Genomic DNA, 19,800 nt, shown 5'->3' on the forward strand with positions numbered 1-19,800 from the left:
GACTGTTGTGATTGGGAGATGTGTATTACTCCTCTGCATATCTATATGGTCACACTGGAGCTTCCAGAGAGTTGTGGTGTTTGCCATGCAAATTAATCCAGATGACTACATACACTCCCCACCCTTCCCCCATTGCTGCCTCTGTATCAGAGGGAGCAAGGCGGGAAAGGCAGGAAAGCACCAGATCCTACAGAGCTGCCTGCCCTTCCTCTATCAGAGGCTGCAGTGGGTGGGGGGGAGGGGCGGGCAGGATGCCAAAGCAGCCTCTGTCGGTGGTGGGTCTGAGCTCCCTGTGGATAGAGGCTGCTCCATGGGATGGTGGAGCAGTCTCTGGCTGCAGGGAGTTCTGGTCCTGCATTACTACCTCTGTATCAATGGCAGCAGTGTGAGGCAGCAGGTGGGTGCTGGTCTGCACTGGGAGCCTGGGTGGCTCCCACCTGCTATCCCGCACTGCAGAACAGGGGTGCAGGGGTTTCCCCCAGAGTGGGGTGGGAGAGAGCATTGGTTGCTGCCCCCGCCGCAAGAACCATCGAATAATTGTGTAACTGATACGTTTTGATGCAATTATTAAACAAGGTCTAACATCCCTAGCGGGGAGCTCAGAAGACATATTATATTATCCATATTCCAGTAATGCCTTTAACAGATTTGGCCCCCAATGTACAGGGCACTGGTACTTTTTCAGGGATGGTCCTGCCCTGCACATTCCTAATTTCAGTTTTATAAAGGCAAGCTAAAACCCAAGTTCAGTAGAAGTATTACCATTGGGTCAATCACTTAAAAAGAAATATTCCCTGCAGCTTTGCTTGTTTTACCAGGATCTGAAAGTAAAATTGACCATGAATCAAAGTGAAACTCACTATTCCTTTTTAATATCCACAGTGATGATTAGAATACTACAAACTTTTTAAAATGTAGATTTATAAAACTTTCAATTAAATGCAAAGTGTTAAGAAGGCAGATCTATAGATCCTAATACACTGCCCCAGTAACGGATGGTGAATATTTCCGCATCCTTGGATCTGTTGTGCAAGGTTTGTTCCCTTGCTTGCTTAGGAATTAGTACAGTTCATTTCAGGCAATTAGTTAGCAGTAGCTTTTTCGCAAATGATGGAAGCAGAAAGAACAATTATGGAAACAGAAGCTTCCGTGTACCTATATTTGCTGCTGTTTGACTCTGTCAAAAGGCCCCGTTAGCTCGATTTGTTTGAAGCTGCGCCCAGCGCTTATTGCAAACAGGTGGCGCTAGCTTCCTAGACAATTTTACAAGGAGCGGGTGGGATGAAGCAACGGATTCTAGCCACGGTCTGGGCGGGAGTAAATCGCAAGAGGGCCGGTATCATTCTGCTGAGAGGGAGTAGGAGAGAAGAAAGCCATTTGTATGAATTGTGCAGGGGCTAGAGTAAACCGGCGCTGCCTCTCTGCTGTGCCTGGAGTGGGAGTTGGTGAACCTGCTTAACTCTAGGGCCTTAGTTTTTATTTGTCAATGGGGTTGAACAGCCAGGACGTCGTCTACGAATCTGCAAGTAACTAAGGCTATGTCTAGACTGCAGGCTCCTTTCGAAAGAGGCTCTTTCGAAAGCATTTTTCGAAAGAGCCTCTTTCGAAAGATCGCGTCTAGACTGCAGGTGGATCTTTCGAAAGAGAAATCCGCTTTTTCGAAAGAGAGCACCCAGCGAGTCTGGATGCTCTCTTTTGAAGACGGCCTCTTTACATTGAAGAACGCCTTCTTTCGAAAGAGGAACTTTCGAAAGAAGGCGTTCTTCCTCGTAAATTGAGGTTTACCGCCATCGAAAGAAAAGCCGCGTTCTTTCGAAATAATTTCGAAAGAACGCGGCTTGAGTCTGGACGCAGGGGAAGTTTTTTCGGGAAAAGGCTACTTTTCCCGAAAAAACCCCTGAGTCTGGACACGGCCTAAGGGAGCAGAGATCCGCTTTATCCCTGCTCCTCCCCTCCCGAGCTAGAGTGAGGGGGCAGAGGAAATGGAACAGAACGTACTAGCCCGGCTTGTGCGTGTCGCGCAGGGATTCTCGCCCGCAATATAATTGGTCGCTGTGGTTACCGTGGAACGCTTCAGAACTCAGGGTTCTACCCGGGAACGTTGAGTCTCCAGCTTCCGGGGGGGGAGGGGTAAGGGCAAGCGGCTCCGGGATAGAGAATTCTCCGGGAGCTGCCGGTAGTTTTCACGCCGCCTTGGAGAGAGCAGATCCGTAGGACATGTCCCCTTCCCCCACCTTGTAAACCGATTTCCTCCCCAGGGTGCAGAGTTCGCTCCAACGCGATTGGCTCAGCCAGTCCGGCTGCGGCCCGTGTTTTATGCCTGGGTGTTGTGCTTGTCCCACGTAAAGAGCTTAGAATTACCTTTCCTTGGGGTTTTGCGGCTCTGCCCCCTTTGAGTGCAGCGGGACTCGGACCCATCGCTTCACAGCCGGCCCGGGCATCAGGTGTGTCACAAGCAAGCACCCCTCAACCCTCGGCTGTGCAGCCACATCCAGAGGCAAAGCCAGGCGCCCACGGGCGGGGGGGGGGGGGTGCGTGGGAACCCCGCTTCCTCTGGAATTCCGCTGCCTGGGCGCTGATGGATTCCATCCCGTTCTCCTAAAGTGGGTGCCCCCTGGCCGGGATTGTGCTGCAGCCCCGGCTTTCTCCTGCCTTGCTGGGTTGGATCTTGCCCCAGGCAGGGGCCCGATCCTGCCGGCTGGCTGCTTGCCCGCCCCCTTTGCAGGCAGGTGTAACCCCCCCCCCTCCCCCCAATCTCACACTGTATTGTTGCCAAATAATCTCTCCCGGGGGAGGGGCCAGCAGTCTGACGTCAGGCGGGAGGCTCGGAAGATGGCTGCGGAGCAGCGCCCAGTGCGGCAGCAGCAGCGGCGGCGCTTGCCTGCCTGGCGGGCGGCGGGTGCTTGGCTGTGTCCCCGCGGGGGGTCTCCCGCCCCAGCCGCCGTCGGATCGCGCTGAGCCCCCGCGGCCGCCGCAGCCATGAGCGGCGCGGAGCAGGCGGCGAAGGAGAAGCTGCTATGGAACGTCAAGAAGGAGGTGAGCGGGCGAGCCCGGGGGGTGGGGTCCCCGGGGGGTTCGCCCCCCGCCCCGGATCTGGCCCCGCTGGGCTGAGCGCTACGAGGCCGAGCTGCAAGCCTGTAGAGGAGGGGACCCCCCCAGCCGCGGGGTGCGGGAGCCCCCCTCGCTCCGGGCAGCGGGGAGGGGAGAAATCCAGGCGTCTGTGCCCCCCTTCACTAGGGCAAAGCATCAAGGAAACACCGGGGCTGGGGTCAAGCCCGCTCCCCCCCCCAGCACCGTGGGGGCATCTCCCAGCTGTTCCCCCTGTGGCTGGGGGAGGATAGGAAGCTGCAACGTGGCTGCGGTGCCCCCCAGCCTGGCTCAGGGCAGGGGCTAGAAAGGGGCTGCCGCTTCAGGCCAGCAGCTCCTTAAACAAGGAGAGTGGGGGACACAGGGGGCAGCGGCACCTGGGCCCTAGGAAGGGAGAGCTGGGTGGGGGGAGACATGCCTAGTAAGCCAGCCCAGGCTCCGTGGGGAGGGGAAGTTCCCCCTCCTTCCCCCTGCCTCCAGTGACAAGCACCGTAGCAGGGGACCCGAGACAGGCTCATTCATAAAAAAGGATGGAGCCGTGCCCAGTGTGTAGCTGCTTCCGCGTCCTCCCAGCAGCGTTTCGATCTGGCCCTGGGGAGGCTCTGCAGGGCGGGGACCGGCCCCGGCTGGAGACCTCTTTTGCCGGGTGATTTAAACGACCAAGGAGAGTTAGGAGCCTCTCATGTGCAGCCGGGCCCTGGGGCTCTGCCCTGGACCTTTACCCGCAGGGGCTTCTGTCGTGTGGGTTTAGTTGTGCCTCCACTTGGGGATCAGATCGAAAGTGCAGCACCTGTCAGGCCGGTTACTTTCCCTAGAGCTGCAGGTGTCTATCACAGCCCCAGCCAGCAAGGTAAGGCTGGAGAAGGATTTCCATTAAATAATGACACGTCTGCCCGGGTCGCCAATTGGGAAGGGTGGGCAGGACACAAGTCCCTTCCCCCCGGGATCTTTGCGTTTAAACTTCCATAGACAGCAGAGCTGGGGCGGGCTGTGTCCATCGACACAGTGGTCCCAGTACAGCTGGAGCAGTCCCGTGTGTGGCCGGAAAGCTGCTGAAATTTGACCTGCCTGACCCTCCAGACGGATGGAAGGGTGAGCAGGCCAAATGGTGGCGCACAACAGAGCCTGTTCCCATACAGGAGCTCAGGGGAGTCTGCCAGCAGCTGGCTTCCTGTGCGAATGGGTTCAAGCCCTGTGTGGGTAAGAAGGGAGGGAGATGCTTCAGCTATGAGAGACCCACTGTCCCTGGAGGGGGGACAGAACAGGCTGCCTCTTGGGAGGGCAGGGTTGGCCGCACGGACAGGAATTGCTCCCACCTCCAAGAAATATCTGAATTGACAAGAGTGACCCATGGCTAGGCTCAATCACGTGAATTGTCCCATTGACTGGACAGGTGCACACCCAGGCCTGGCATTTCCTGTGGATTTAAGAATTTGCAGGATTGGGACTTCAGTGCTTATCTACACTTAAAACACTGTAGTGCTTCTGCATAGACACTAGCTACACCAGCAGGACCGTAGGTATCCCATAGCCGAGTTCTTCCATCCACCTAGCACTGTCTTCCAGGCAACTCAGAACTCACTCTGTTGCTCAGAGGTGTGAATTTTTCACACCCCAGAGCGAGAGAGTCATGTGAACCTGTTTTTCTAGTGCAGACCAAGCCTGAGGTCACGAGTATGATCCAGGATCTTGTGTTTGAAAAATAGCCTCTCGTGAATTGAACATATTTTTTATATTGTGGGAGTCATAGATCCAAGACCCTGTTGATCTAGGCACTGTACAAACACAGAACAACAACAACAAAAAATGGTCTGGTAGCACTTTATAGACTAACAAAACATGTAGATGGTATCATGAGCTTTCGTGGGCATGATACCCATGACAGCTCATGATACCATCTACATGTTTTTTAGTCTATGAAGTGCTATCAGACCATTTGTTGTTTTTTAAGTTTATCCTGTACAAACTAACTTGGCTACCCCCTGAAGCTGCAGAACAAAAAGACAGTCCTGGCCCAGGTGGCTTTCTAGTCTCAGTAAACATATAAGCCAAACATTCATTCTTTTGTTGCAAGTGGAAAATCAGCATGTCGCTGCTGGATTTTTTGGCCTCTTTGGTGACCGGTTCAATATTGCAAAAAAAAATTACACTGCTTATGTGATGAATTTGTTTAATCTATTTGTCAATAAGGCAGATAGAGTTAAGAGTTTGCTTAGAGTAAATAAAATAAAGCTTTGGCTAGATTGAATTAAAATCTAATTTCCCTCCAGAAGGCAATAAATGGGATGTGGAGGCTTTGTTCAACGACAAATGTTTAACCCTTTCTGTGCATGTGGCAGGAAGGTTACAGTTGCTTTTGGGAACTGGCAAAATAAGCAATTGAAGAATCAATCAGATCTGCCCAGCCAAATTACTGAAGTTAATTTCATAATTGTGTTTGGAAAGGTGGCTCTAGTGGGGCCAAAGTGCGGCTGCAATTCTTAGAAAAACTTTACTCAGCTGCCCCTCCCCTTCAAAACAGGACATTTTGGAGTGATGTGTCTAATCTATTGGCTTTATACGGCCGTGGTACCTAAGACCCATGTCTATAAAACTAATAGCAATAGGAAAGTTTTGAGTGAATTTGAAAGGGTGTCATTTTGGAATGCAGTGGCTGGAAGATAAAGTTTAGACAGGTTGAAGCTAGAAATAAGATGCCGTTTTCTAGCAGTGAGGGTAGCTAAACATTGGCGCAGTTTACTGAGATGGTGAACTCACCATTACTTGGAGTCTTTAAAATGAGATTAGATCTCTTCTTAGAACATATAGTTTAATCTATTTTATGGGGGGGATTCTGCAGCTTGTGTGGGCAGGAGCTCAGGCTGGATGGTCTCTTCTGGTCTTGAAGTCTAAGAGTTCCCTTAGTTCCTGTCCTTCATGGGCCAGGGTGAAAACAGGAAACTCTGTGTTGCCCTTGCAACTTTGCTTTAAAACCACCACTGTAATCAAATCTCATGCTTCAGGGCTTCAGCTAGATGCCTGCAAGGGTCAGGAAGGATTCCTTCCCCCCCCCCCCCCCCCCCCACACACACACGATGTATAATTGGTCAGCTGTATTTTGAGGTTTTTTTCACCTTCCTCTTTCTTAAATGCTTGGTTGCTACGTCCGGTTCATGTGTCCAGAGTCAAACTTGATCACCATATTTGATGTCAAGCAGGACTTTTTCCCACTGGTCAAATTGGCTGCAACCTTGTGTGTGGAGCAGTGTTTCCCAAATGGAGCTTCATGGAACCCTGGGGTTCTGCAAAGTGAAAGTGAAGGTTCCGTGGGAACCGGATCCTCCCCCTTTAAGAGACAGAGAGGAGCCAGCGTGCAAAGACACCCCTTCTCTGGTTTCCCGCTGGCTTTCAGACACCTCCCCTCCCTTCCTGCCACTCTGCATTTTGCTTTTCCAGACATGTGACCTCCAGGTTTCTCTGGTCCACTGTTTGGTTTTTTTTTTTTACTTTAAAAATTTTCCTCTTGGCTATAGGGGTTCCTCGAAATTCTTCCGAGTTTAAAAGGGCTCTGTGGCCAAATCAAATTGGGGAAACACTGGTGTAGAAAGAAGATGGTGGGGGGGGGGGATTTGCCTTCCTCTGCAGCATGCAGTGGATCACTTGATGAGATCATATGGCCGTATCTCATCTCATCAATTCCTTGCTGGGGCCTTGAGCATAGATGGCACCTCAGTCTCTCCTGCTCTGTGCTGGTGACACACAGTTTAGTTTAGCTCAAGTTATTGGGCCTGATATAGAGGTATTTGGTTGCAATGTAATGGTCTGTCTTATTCAGGAAGCCAGACTAAAGTTAACTTCTATGAAACTCTGAATCTGGCCTTTACTCTCGCTTTTGAAAGCTCTTATAGACCTCTTAACTCCTTTGTGTATTATAAAAATGTCTTGTCTGTGTTTAGGAACAGTCTTTTTGAATGTTCACTTCTCATAATGATGCTGTTTGTTGTTCTATCGTACAGTAGTTTGCATCAACATTTGTATGGCTGTGGCCAAGTCTTGTTTAAACTAAATTACAAAAGTTTGATCCTACTTTCTTTAGGCACTCAAAACCAGGGGTCCCTCTAATTTTTTCCCATCCATGGATGGAATAAATTTTGTTGTACTCTGAGCCATGTGCGGATGTGCACCACCAGCAGAAACACATGCTGCTGGCTGTGGGCACTCAACTAATCAGTTGGGTGGCATTTGAATCTCTCCTAGGTGGCCACCCAAGTGCTCAGCTTACTGGGAACACTGCCCAGAACTGCCTCCTCTATCAGCAGGTTATGCAAGGATTGGATCCAAAGCATCGCCACTGGGGAGGGGTTTGTTTGGGGAGAGGTTAAAAGAGCCAGTTTAGGAATCTGGTGTGGGATAGACAATATTTCATTCTCAAAGGCGACCGTCCATCACACGATGGATCACCCGCCTCATGAGTCAGTACTGTACCTAGCTCAGGGTGAAGAACTTAAGGCCCGGGGACCAGATGGGCCCTTGGCTTGTCTGGATCTGGCCCCTGAAGCTCAGGGCCCTCCCAGCATTGAAGAGGCTATGCTGGCACTCCAGCCCCCCTCCCTGCCACACCGCAGGGCTGGAGCACCCTAAATCTACTAGCTTGGGGCCCCCCTAGGCTCCAGTGGGGGGGGGGGAAATGTGTGGGGAGTGTCTTTCTCTTTCTCAGTTGGGGGCCACATCAGTGAGATGTGCCCCCCCCTTTTTTTGCTTCTCACATGTGAGCAGCTCCCCCCCCCCCCTTTTTTTTTCTGTGGGTCAGTGGCTCCTGACTCAAAAAAAGGTTCCCCACCCCTGACCTAGCTAAATGAATGCTGGAATTTAAGAGCAAGCCGATTGGAGGGGTCCTGTTAATCCCATATCCAGGGGGCCTGTTGGACCAGTTGCTTCATAGGAAGTTACAAGAAACCCTGCAGGTTGCGAAGATTTCCTCCTGGCTCTCATTAGTGAGTGGTTGAAGTAAGCCCCGAAAGCATGAGATTTTTATAGCCCTCTCAAAACTCTCATGGTCCCATCCCCTGATTAAAGGCAAGATCCAGATGCTAGTAAGATGACAATCACAGAGAGAAGAGCAGTTTCAGCAATGTCCTGACTTGATCCATATGGAGACAGCTGGGTGTTGAACAAAGCTCGGTGGTGAAGTTGCAGCTGAGCTGAAGTCTGCTTGCTTGTTGTATAACTTGTTAAGATTCTTCCAAGGGCTGGCTTTGCACTCTGGCTTCCTAAACAGCTCTCCCATGGTGCTGGTCTAGGCCATTTGCTGTACAAAAGTCAGGTACTCTCCTTCCAAATTGTGTTGGCACTACCGGTGTCTTAAGATGCAGCCTGTTTCTAGCCTGTCCAATTTGCATTGGATCTAGGACGGATGCCCAAACTCCTCCACGCATAATAAAGAAGGACATTTGGGATGTAACATTTTCTGTCGGGTCTGTAGATCTAATTTAGAGATGGAAAGGACCTATCAGGTCATTCGGCTAAGCTGATCTGTGACCAGCCGCTCCCTCTGGGTGGAGGACGGCAACATATTTGTGGTTTGTGAAGAAGGCAGTAAGAAAACTATGAGCAACCTGTTGTGGGGCCACACCCATATCTTGCCCTCTATCTGGCTTCTCTGCCTATTTCCCTCAGCCTGTTTTTGGGCAGATTTCCATTCTCCTCTTGTGTGCATGACATATGGAAAATGCAGTCTAAATACCCTGCTTTTACGTCCTTCAGAGTAAATCAGCCTCAGAATCTTGTCCTAGAATATCCAGGTTGGCGAGATACAAGACTTTGTGCGCTACTTTTGTTCCTCTTCAATCAGTAACCTCCCTTGTGCTGACAGAGTTCAAATCCTGCCTGGTAGCATCCTAGCTCATTGTCTCTGGTCACCGGGTTGGGTTTTACCCGAGCTCAGAACCATCCTTACCCATACACACCTGAAATTTTGGAGCACCACTGGGTCTTAACGTCCACCCACCCTTTTTTAGAACTGTGATTTTATCCTCTTCAACAACATGCTAATGAAATGGTTTTAAAGCACATTTTAAACTAATGATAGAAATGTAGCCGTGTTAGTCTAGTGTAGCTGAAACAAAATACAGGACTATGTAGCACTTTAAAGACTAACAAGATGGTTTATTAGATGATGAGCTTTTGTGGGCCAGACCCACTTCCTCAGATCAAAAAGACTATTTGATCTTTGGAAGTGGGTCTGGCCCACGAAAGCTCATCATCTAATAAACCATCTTGTTAGTCTTTAAAGTGCTACATAGTCCTGTATTTTGTTTCATTTTAAACTAAGGTCCTGTCAACTAACGCAGTAAATTCACAGCCTGTATTTGTACTTATTTAGTCTGCAGAAGAGAAGAGTGAGGGGGGATTTGATAGCAGCCTTCAACTTCCTGAAGGGAAGTTCCAAAGAGGATGGAGAGAAGCTGTTCTTAGTGGTGAGGGATGGCAGAACAAGGAGCAATGGTCTCTAGTTACAGAGGAAGAGGTCTAGGTTCGATACTAGGAAAAACTATGTCCTTAAGGGTATGTCTACACTACCACCCTAGTTCGAACTAGCGGGGTAATGTAGGCAACCGGAGTTGCAAATGAAGCCCGGGATTTGAATTTCCCGGGCTTCATTTGCATCTCGCCGGGCGCCGCCATTTTTAAATGTCCGCTAGTGCGGACTCCGTGCCACGCAGCTACACGCGGCACGGACTAGGTAGTTCGCACTAGGCTTCCTAGTCCGAACTACCATTACTCCTCGTGAAGGAAGCCTAGGAAGGTAGGAAGCCTAGTCCGAACTACCTAGTCCGTGGGATAGAATCTCCATCCCTAGAGGTTAAGTCCCAGCTTGACAAAGGCCTGGCTGGGTTGATTTAGTTGGGATTGGTCCTGCCTTGGGCAGGAGGCTGGACTCTGACTCCTGAGGTCTCTTCCAGCCCTAGTTTTCTCTGATTCTCTTCCTGCCTCTGATCTAAGGCTTTGCTTCCCCTGGCGAGGATCTAGTTAATTTAAAAGGTTTAAAGCCTGCCAGACCCATTAGCAGCAACATTGAACCTGTTCAAGAGTCGTTTGGAGCGCTAATGACACCTCTTAAGAGGCATTTGCCCACCCTGAGTAATGACTGTCAGTTTCTGGATTTACTGTGTTCGTCCACAGGACCTTAGTTTAAAATGTGCTTTAAAACCATTTCATTAGCGTGCCGTTGAAGGTGATAAAATCACAGCTCTAAAAAAATCATTATTCCCCCCCTTGGGCTGCCATCGGGCCGAGGGGCACCAGTTTAATAGGAATGGTAGGGCCCATAAATCCTAAGGACAGCCCTGTCTGGACTTTGGTGAGAACAGTGGCATGCCAGAGGGGGGACTTTACCTTCAGCAGACGCTCTGGTTGCTCTCCTCGTTTCCCCATGAATGTGGGTGCAGCGTTCTGGGGGACAGTGGGGTGCGATGCAGCCGTGTGTGGGCAGCACTGGGAGCTAGGAATGCCTGAGTTCTGCTCCCAGCTCAGACCCATCCTCCCTCCATGTCTTTGGGTAAGCCCCTGAACCGCCTTGGCTAAAGAGGGGTGCTAGGTTTAGCCTTCCAGGCTCACTTAGCCTCAGATTGTATAAAGTCTGTGTAGGTGCCAGGCTGTACTGCTGTTAGTGCTGCCTGTTATTGCTCCTGGACGTCCCTCTGGGGGTTCAGGCGCAGTGTAACGTCCCTCCCAGAAAACTCCTGCAGCCTGGCCCGCTCCAGAGTCCAGCCCCGGGAATGGCCTGTACTTTTGTATAACTTTTCACTTTGTTCTGGAGTTTTTGCCCTGGTGGAGTGAGGGGCGGGGATTGGTTCCTGCCCTGGAAGGGGTGGGAGGGGCTGGGGGGTGGCAGAGCAAGTCTGCCCTGCACTCTTCCCATAGCGGTGTCACCTGTTCTGCAGGGCTGGGCTCTCCTTGACCCATTGAAACTTGGTGCCCGGGGTCAATGTGTTGCTCAGGTTTGGCCAGGCCTCTCCTCTGCCATGGGGAGGGGGGGAGGAGTGGCAGTAGCCAGCACTGGGGGGCGAGGGGGAGGGAGGGCGGGGAAGGTTTTAGTTTTGTCACTTGTGCTGGTTTGTATTTGAAAAAGACCCAGAACACTCTCCACACAGATTGGATAAATACCCCACCTGGGATTTCCAGTAGCCTGGAAGGTCCCGGGGGTCTGTAGTGTTACAAACTGCCCTGCTGCAGCAGCACGGCCCAGGCTGCTCCACTGTTTCAGGAGCGTGGGGGGAAACGGGCAATGGAGAAGAGTAGAAACAGTGGAGGTGAGGTGGAAGTGGGGCAGAAGGGCCCGAATTCATGGCTGGAATCCAACCCCCCAGGCTGGTGTGCAGGTGGACCCTGCCATTCGACAAGGCCGGATAAATCCTCACCTCTGAACACCCTCAAATGTTGGGTGGTTTGAAATGCAGACCTGCGCTCTCTTGACGGGAGCCCATTTTTCATGTGGGGATGTTCTGCTGGGATGGTCTTGGGTTTACTGCATGCTCGGGGATGGGAAAAAGCCCAGCATGATTCTAGCACGAACACTTAGCTCTGATTGTAAAGCCACCTTATCTAGACATCTCCAAGTGCTTTATAAACAAGGGTAAGTATTTATCATCCCCATTTTACACCTGGGGAAACTGAGGCAGGGCGCTGGCTGTAACTTGCTCAAGGAACCATAGCAGGCCAGCGCTGGAGTCCAGATATTGTCACCCCCAGTCCAGTGCTGTCTCCACTAGACTGTACTGTCTCTTTAAAGGCAAGGGCTGCCTGGGGGAAGCTGTGCAATTTAAGGTGTTGGAGAATCTCAGATGTCACTTAAGCCTCCCTCCTCCCCTGAAATTACACGATGCCGTCTTGCTTAAAACAGGCTGCCATCTTCGTTGGCTGAGACTTTGGGGGGTGACGAGGCATTAGGAGATACTGTGATCTGCAATGAAAATGGGCGAAATCGTTTTTTATTCCACGTTGAATGCTGGTGCCTGAGGAAAGGCAGGTTTAATTAGAGGAAGCTGAGGAGATGGGTGGAGATTCTGAAGGGGACTTCCGGGCAGGCAGTGGCGAGTGCGGGCCAGAGGATGCCGGAGGAACAGGAGGTGGCCGTGCAGCCAGTGGTTGCAAAGATGTGGTGGTTTCCCTTTCAAAGCGCCACTTCTCCCCAGCCACTGGCTGCACGGCCGTCTCCTGTTCCCCTGGAGTCCTGCGGCCAGCACTTGCCCAGCTCATCACCTCCTGCACCTCTTGACTCCTCTCCTGAGGTAGCCAAGGAGCTTTGGTTCGTGTGTGCAGATGTTTGTCATTTGGAGAAGGCCCATAAGGCAATTTTAGAACATGCTTTTGAGCTCTGCTGAAGAAAAGAATAACCGCAGTGTTATGCCACAGTATAATGGATATTGCAATTCGGTCTGTTGTAATCCTTTTTCTGTGTGTCGAAGACATTAAAACTTAAAAAAAACCCTGTTTGTGTAATGATGTTTAATGCGCGTATCTATGTTGTAAATGTCTTATTTCCCCCAACGCATCTGATGCCATGTCATGTCATCTGTGCCTAGCGATAAACCCACTTCTCCACCAAGCCCCATGAGATCAGGGCTTCTTTCCTGCTTGGATTTGCTTCTACGGCTGATACGCTGGTCCCTGCACTGGTTTGTATTTAGTCTTGTAACGTTGCCTTTGGAGACAGCTGCAGCATCCAGCATCTTTTTTTTCCTGGAGAACGTTAACATCCTTTGTTACTTTCTTGGCTTTAGTGCTCCAAGCTATGGCATTATAGTCAAGTTCTCACTGTCCGTTTATGATGGACTATATTAGAGTTAGATGGAAAACCTAAATGTATTGCTTCCTGCTACAGGCTATATTGGTACTGGACATACCGAGAGCAAGCAAGAAAGGAAGGCAGCGTGAGAGAGTGATTAGAGCAGCTATCTGAGAGATGAGATCTAAGTTCTTTTACCCTGTGTCCTTGGGCATGTCATTTAATATCTTTATCTCTCTCTCTCTCTGCCCCACAGTTTCTCTGTTTATGAGCAGTGAGGAACAGTCAGAAAATAGGATGAATCTCTCCTGGTATTGGGGGAGGGACTTCAATTGCGACTTCAGTTTTGCCCCCTTGTGCACTGCATTATGCCTGGTATAGTCACTAAATATGATGTCATAATAATTTTGCAATGTAACCGTACTTCAGTCAGGAAGTGTACACAAAGGGGCAGAATTAAGGTTGCAAAGACAGCCTTGCATCTGGCGTTTTCTAGCTTTGGATTGGCCTTTGCAACACACGTAACTGTGGAGGTAATCAGTAATGACGTTATGTGTAGATGCTCCAACCAGAGTACAGGCAGTCCCCGGGTTACGTACAAGATAGGGACTGTAGGTTTGTTCTTAAGTTGAATTTGTATGTAAGTCGGAACTGGTACATATTGTAGGGGAAACTCTAGCCAAACATTTCTCCAGAGCTCAGTTTTATTCTCCCACACCTCACTTCCCTCAGTCCTTTATTCTCAAGCTGAGGTGTCTGCTGAGAAAAGCCGCTCCGCGTCTCCCTGGTCTGCTGGGGGGGGAAGCAGCTAGTGCGGGGTTGCCTCACCCCGTTTGTAAGTAGGGATCCGATGTAAGTCGGATCCATGTAAACCGGGGACTGCCTGTATTGGAATATACACATGGTGAGGGACAACTCGTGCCCTGAAGATTTCACGGTCTGTGTAGACAGACAAAGACAGAGTGAGAGGAGGGAACAGACAGACAGGGATGTAAAATGAGGATTTGTCTCTATGGTGCCGCCATTCAACCCGGAGAGGTGTACATTTTAGTTCACTAAATGTTCCCAAGGATGGATCACTGTACTTCCATGGCACTGCATTAGAAGTTCCCCCCTCACATTATTACACGTCAGCAGGGTCTGCCCAGGCCAGGTAAGTGTGCAATGTGCTAGTGATGGACTAAAACTTGCACCTCACTAAAGTGTGTGTAAACAAGCCGTGCCTTGCCCAAAGTTACACCGGCTGGCCCGCAATCAGACCAGATACTAAACCCCCTCCGTTGGCTCCCAGACTGGCGCTCTTTCCACCAGACTGCATTGCCTGCCAACAATGGTACGTCGGTAAGTTTTCCAACCTTGTAACCTCCCTTTATGCAGCTTGCAGCATAACTGCTAATGCCTGCCCCATAGCTTACACAGTTTGCTCTTACGTTCTCCTCGCCCGTCTCAAATAATGGGGGCAATAATTTTTGACAGAGGCCACTTCAGAAATTTTTGAAGTTGTCCCGGGCCGCCCTGGAAGGGGCGGGGCCAAGACACTTACATGCTTCCTCACCCACAGACCCTGATTGGTCTGAGGGTGGGAAAGTGCGCAAAGTCTTTGCCCGCCCCCTTCCCCCCCCAGAGAGAACCCTCGGCTGTTCTGAACAGCTGGCGGTTCCCTCTAGGTACCCGTGTCCCTGGCAGTGGGAGGAGACTTTGCGTGCTCCCCCCTGCTGCCCCCAGGTCAATCCGGGCCTGGGGAGGGGGAGCACGTGAAGTCTCTTGCTCCCTGCCCCCGCCCTGCAAGGGAAGCGCTGCGTTTAGTCAACCGCCAGCTGAGCAGCAGTTGACTTTAAGTGCTGAGCCCCTTGCAGGGTGGGAGGAGACTTCACGTGCTCCCCCCGCCCCCAAGCCCTGATTGGCCTGGGGGTAAGGGGAGTGTGCAGAGTCTCCTCCCACCCTGTCTCTGCCCTGCAAGGCGTGTGCGGTGCTTAGAAGCACTGCGCCCGTCACAGGGCAGAGGGAGACTTTGTGCGCTTCCCTCTGCCGCCCCCAGGTCCTGATTGGCCTGGGGATGGAGGTAGCGGCAGGGCCTCTACGGGACGGATCAACTCAGTTGGTGGGCTAGATCCGGCCCGTGGACATCCTTTTGCCCTCCCCTGCCCAAACCTGTCTCTGTGGGTGTGTTCTCACAGGGTGCTACTCTGTCCATTACTTCTGTTTCCAATGTCTCACTATTCCCAAACAGAATCAGTCTTTAATGATCTTTTAATGTTATCATTTCCCCCCCCCCCCCCGCTTCTACGAAATCCATTGACATTCAGTTCTCTTTCTGGGAATTTGGGTAGAACATTCATCAAGTGGCTTGAAACTTTTTATTTCCAGTAAAACTTTTCAAACCTTAAATCTTTTGGAAATGCTGGGGAACGAATTGGCTTTTTTCATGGGTGGACTTGCTGTTTCCACTGGTAAATGGATGCTGAGAGAAGGAAAGACGTGTAATATGGTTTGGTTATTTGACTCCACTGGGTATTGTGCTGAAGCAGCCTCTAAATCAGCGTTTCAAACATCTCTCTCACTTTCTGCAGGAGACTGTATTGTGACAAATAGGTTAACACAGGCTTTTTCTAGCCATTTATTTCCTGCCTACTGAAATGGAACTTCTGCCATTATTGTACTCGGCCAAAGGGCTCTTTCTAGCTGGGAAACAAATATATGAATGGGAGCCTTAAGCAGCTTCCGTCCTGAAAGATCTCAAAGCATTTTAGAAACTTTAACAACCCCCAGCAATGCCACACAACGCTTGAGCAGAGGAAATGAAGAATTGACCCAACTGAAACTAGTGGAGTAGATAACAATTACCAGTAGGGTTGCCAGGTGTCTGGTATTGACCCGGACAGTCTGGTATTGACCCAGACAGTCCGGTATTTTCGCCTCCTGTCTGGTAAAAAAAAATTCAGAAAATACTGGACACTTAAAATGTCCAGGATATTCTCATTTTTTCCTGGTCAGGAGGCAAAAATCCCAGGTGCTTACCGGGATCCACAGGGGAGCTGTCTGGCGGAGTAGGGAGACAAGATATTGGACGGCTGCCAGCAGACTGTTAGGGCCGAAAAGCCTCAAAAGCATTTCTTAAAGGGGCCTCACTGGTGTTTTTTTTGCTCAACAACTTTGGTCTCCCCCCTTTTTTTTTCTTGACAGAGTTTTTTCCCTGGTGTGTTTTTGTTTTTGTTTTTTTTGGGGGGGGGGGGGTGTTGGGTATTTTTGGTTAAACCATCTGGCAGCCCTAATTACCAGAGCTGAAACTGACCAGCAGGGTGTGGTAAATACCTCCTCTTGAGAGAGAGAAATGCTGCGGATTTTCAGTAACATAAGTGACTAGAATCCCAGGTCTAAATATTGTCCCAAGCACCCTCCCAACGCTGTAGCATCTCTGGATGGGGAAATATGAATCAAGCCACTTTTTTCCTGCAGCACCTCGTTCTCTGGAGGCCTCCTACCTGAGCTCTGTTCTGCTTGTAATGTGCCTAGCCTGAGGGAATGACCATGCGCATTTCCGTGGCTGTCCCACGCATGGCTCTGAAAGCCACACTTGTCCTGTTTCCCACAGTGGTGACAAGTAAATTTGTCAAATGGAAGGTTAACATTCTGTCTTTGATAGAAACACACCTGGGTGTATGGGGTGTTACTGGCACCAGCCTGTTTCGGGATCTATACCAACAATACTAAGCAATTATCTAAATAAGGCCCTGATCCAGATGTTGGTAACCCAACTTGAGTGGGGTTGGGTAGAAAAACAACCCAGCCTGTTCTGGCTCGGGCCTGGTTGTCTCCAATCCATGGGATTGGCACAGTGTCCGCTGGGCACCTGTTTCTGCCGGCAGCTGTCGCCGTGCCGGGCCAGCCATGCTGTGGAGGGAGGGTGTTGACGTGTTGCAAGCTCTCACTCCTCCGCACACATGGGACATAGCAAGGTGGTGATGGCTGGCAGGAGTGGGGCATGCCGACCCCACGGGCAGGAGGTGGCTGAAGATAGATTGTGGGCATGGGCAGCAGGAGGCTCCCACCAAGCCAAGACCATGCCACTTACTCAAGTTTGGGAGGAGCAGTGGCCTGTTGGTGCGTGGCCAGGGTTGGGGAACAGGCTGGGGGAGGGGTGAGAAATGGAGTCCAGGCTGATGGTTAGACCCTGGTGGCTGAACCCGACAGGACTTGATGACACGTGTTGGGTTTGGGTTCAGCTTTAAAACTAACGGGACACACTTGGGGTCCGGTCCCGTTTGGGCTGGTTGCGGCTACGGTTGCCAGATGGTCTCCCAAAAAATACCGAACACACGGGCTAAAAATTTGTCGAGGGGGGGAAAAAATCACCCACACCAAACACACCTCCTGCTGTGAGGCTACTACCAGGAGCCACCAAGCTGGGAACAAAGGGGGAGGCAGCAGAGCCTGCTCTGTAAAGCAGCCGCTCGCTACCCAAAGTGGAGAGGCAGATTCCAGGGCAACACAATGGCAGGACAAGGGGGGGGCGGGGCGGCCATGGGTAGGAAGGTGAGTCCCACATAGCCAGGTCTTTGGGTGTCCCAGTGGGAAGAAGCAGAAATTCCACCCCCGTCAGTTTTGGCTGAGCGCCCATGAAAGGCGCCTAAACGCAACCACAAAGCACCTGCGGGCGTCTCTCCTGGGCTACGGCGCCACAACGCGCTTGACCAGCGCTCAGGAGCAGGGACGAGGCTTCTCCTCCTCCCCACGGCGTCACTCCTCCTCAGAAGCAACCAGCTGAGGGCTCCCAGCGCCAATCGCGCCCCGCTCTCAGCCTGTCCTCCCTCCCGGCCTCTGGATGCAACCAGAGGCTCCCAGCGCTGATCATGGCCCCGTCTCCCAGCCTGGGACTCCCTCTGGTAGCGCTCAGCCGGAAAAACAGAAAATGCCGGACATTGCACATGTCCGGTATTTTCTGAAATTTTTTACCGGACAGAGGGCACAAAAACCGGACTGTCTGGTAGAATACCGGACACCTGGCAACCCTAGTTGTGGTCTGGGCGGGGTTGAGTCAGGCTTTCAAACTAGGCCCAAGTGAACTCCTAAGCCTGTGATGGCTTCCTGTGATGTCAGTGGCACTGCTCACAAGGGTAAAGTGAGGCCTGTACGTATTTGCAGGAGCAAGGCCTTGGCCACTTCCCTTCACTAGCTCCAGGGAAACGAGATTTTAGGTCATCCAGAAATGTTCATGCCTCGCAAACACTCTTTCATCCCTTCCCTAAGTAAGGTATAAACCGTGGGCCAGCTGCTCTCTTTGGAGCCACCCCCGCAGAAGAACAGCAGCACTGCCATGCCAACCGGTTGATTTCTTTGTGTGGAAATCCTCCAGCACGCTGTCCTCAAGGGATCGGGGGAGTTAGCTGCTTCATATCCCTGGGTGCATGAGGTGAGAGGCCTCCAGAGCGCTGAGAAATCATGAACGATGGAGGAACTGCGGAGACCTTCACTAGAAAATGAAGTGCACCAGAGCGGCGCACAGGGGCGGGTGAAGAGGTGAAATGTTCAGATCGCCTGATGTGCACACGGCACCCACATGGCCAGTTTTGCCTCCTTCTGCACTGTATGACTTTCCTCAGAGCTAATTGCCAGTTCGAGGTATTGCAGGAAACGGCTTCTGTCTGCTCTTCTGTCTCGTGACCCGGACGCAGCCTAATTTGGAGCGCGTGGGAGGGGGGGATCAGGTTGTCCTCAGTGGGCATCATTCTGAGTCACAAATTAGACCAGAAGCAACACCAACTACTGGGGTGTGTCAGTAATGGACGGCTATGCCGCTTGAGTTGGAAAGACGCAAAGGGAGAGAGACAAGAGGAAAAAATTAAAAGGGGGGAGAAAGCAGCACAGAAAATGGTGCAGAGTGTTGAAAAATCCAGACGTCTGTTTTGGGGAGATGAAGCGGCAGATCAGCTATGTCTGTCTTCCCTGAAGTCGGCCCTGATCCTGCAAACAGGTCCTCGTTGCAGTGAGAGCGCTCAGGCACTGAAGCACCAGTCAAAAGTGTGTGCAGGGTCCAGCCCTTAAAAGTCAAAACCACGTCTTACGTTTAATAAGAGGATGGCGCATGCACACGCACTCCCTGTACTAAGGTGGGTGCTAATGTTCCCATTACAGAGTGTGTTTGTAATATTTTTCACCTCTGGATCACAAAGTGCTACGCTCAAGTTGGGATCATCCTCATTATGCATCAGATTCACCAGCTGTTGGATAAAGAGTTTTTAAGTGACTTGCCCAATACTGAACAACAAGTTGGTGGCAGAGGTGGAAGGGGAACCCATATCTCCTGACTTCTAGTCCTGGGTTCTATGGGAAGTAACATTCCCATTTTCTGAATGAGGAAACTGAGGCACAAGGATGGTGCCCTTTAGCTCCTGTAGATTTAGCTGTAATTATGGGTGCTCAGCCTTGGAATGCTCTGGCCACGGTGACATATTCTGAGAGTGCTTTCAGGACCGCAAAGCTCTTACTGCAGGGATCGGGTCCTTCTCTACTCACCTCCTCCCAAGATGGCAGCACCAGTAAACGTTGGTGTCATTCGTTGGTGCAGTTAAAGCGTTATTCCCATCTTACAAAGGAGGCACTGAGAGATGAAGAGACTGGCTCCCACAGGATACGTTTACACGACACACGATAGCCAGGCTCTGACTCTGGTTTAAGCCCGAGCTCCCTTTCTGGACTCCCATATATCAGTCTGATTCATGTCAGTGAGCACCTGGGACCTGGCTCCTAAGACCCTGCTGAGGAAGGGGAGGGGGCTCAGAGCACAAGTTCTGCGTTCACAGTATGGACGCAGCTCAACCCAGCTTGGAAACACCTGGCTGACCATCCTGGGTCCCACAGACTTGGGTGTATAACGCAGTGTACACACACCCTCAGGGCATTTATCGTTGTGACAGGACTTGAACCCAGATCTCCTGCAGCTCAGTCCA

General features: G+C 51.1%; 1 protein-coding gene across 3 annotated transcripts in view; it reads left to right on the forward strand.

The window, feature by feature from the left end:
• Positions 1 to 2,113: 2,113 nt before the first annotated feature.
• The window catches only part of SGSM2 (small G protein signaling modulator 2), a 165,245-nt gene continuing 147,558 nt past the window's right edge, over positions 2,114 to 19,800 (forward strand). The window contains exons 1-2 of one of the 3 annotated variants that reach the window (XM_075904863.1): positions 2,114 to 2,444; positions 2,803 to 3,036. In XM_075904863.1, the coding sequence (XP_075760978.1) occupies positions 2,980 to 3,036 (57 nt within the window). In that variant the 5' untranslated portion in view covers positions 2,114 to 2,444; positions 2,803 to 2,979. Of the gene's footprint in view, positions 3,037 to 19,800 lie in introns of all 3 variants that reach the window. The other 2 variants (XM_075904864.1, XM_075904862.1) reach the window with 2 other exon arrangements.

This window comes from Pelodiscus sinensis, chromosome 21, assembly GCF_049634645.1.
Source record: "Pelodiscus sinensis isolate JC-2024 chromosome 21, ASM4963464v1, whole genome shotgun sequence".
In the NCBI taxonomy this organism is placed as follows: domain Eukaryota; kingdom Metazoa; phylum Chordata; order Testudines; family Trionychidae; genus Pelodiscus; species Pelodiscus sinensis.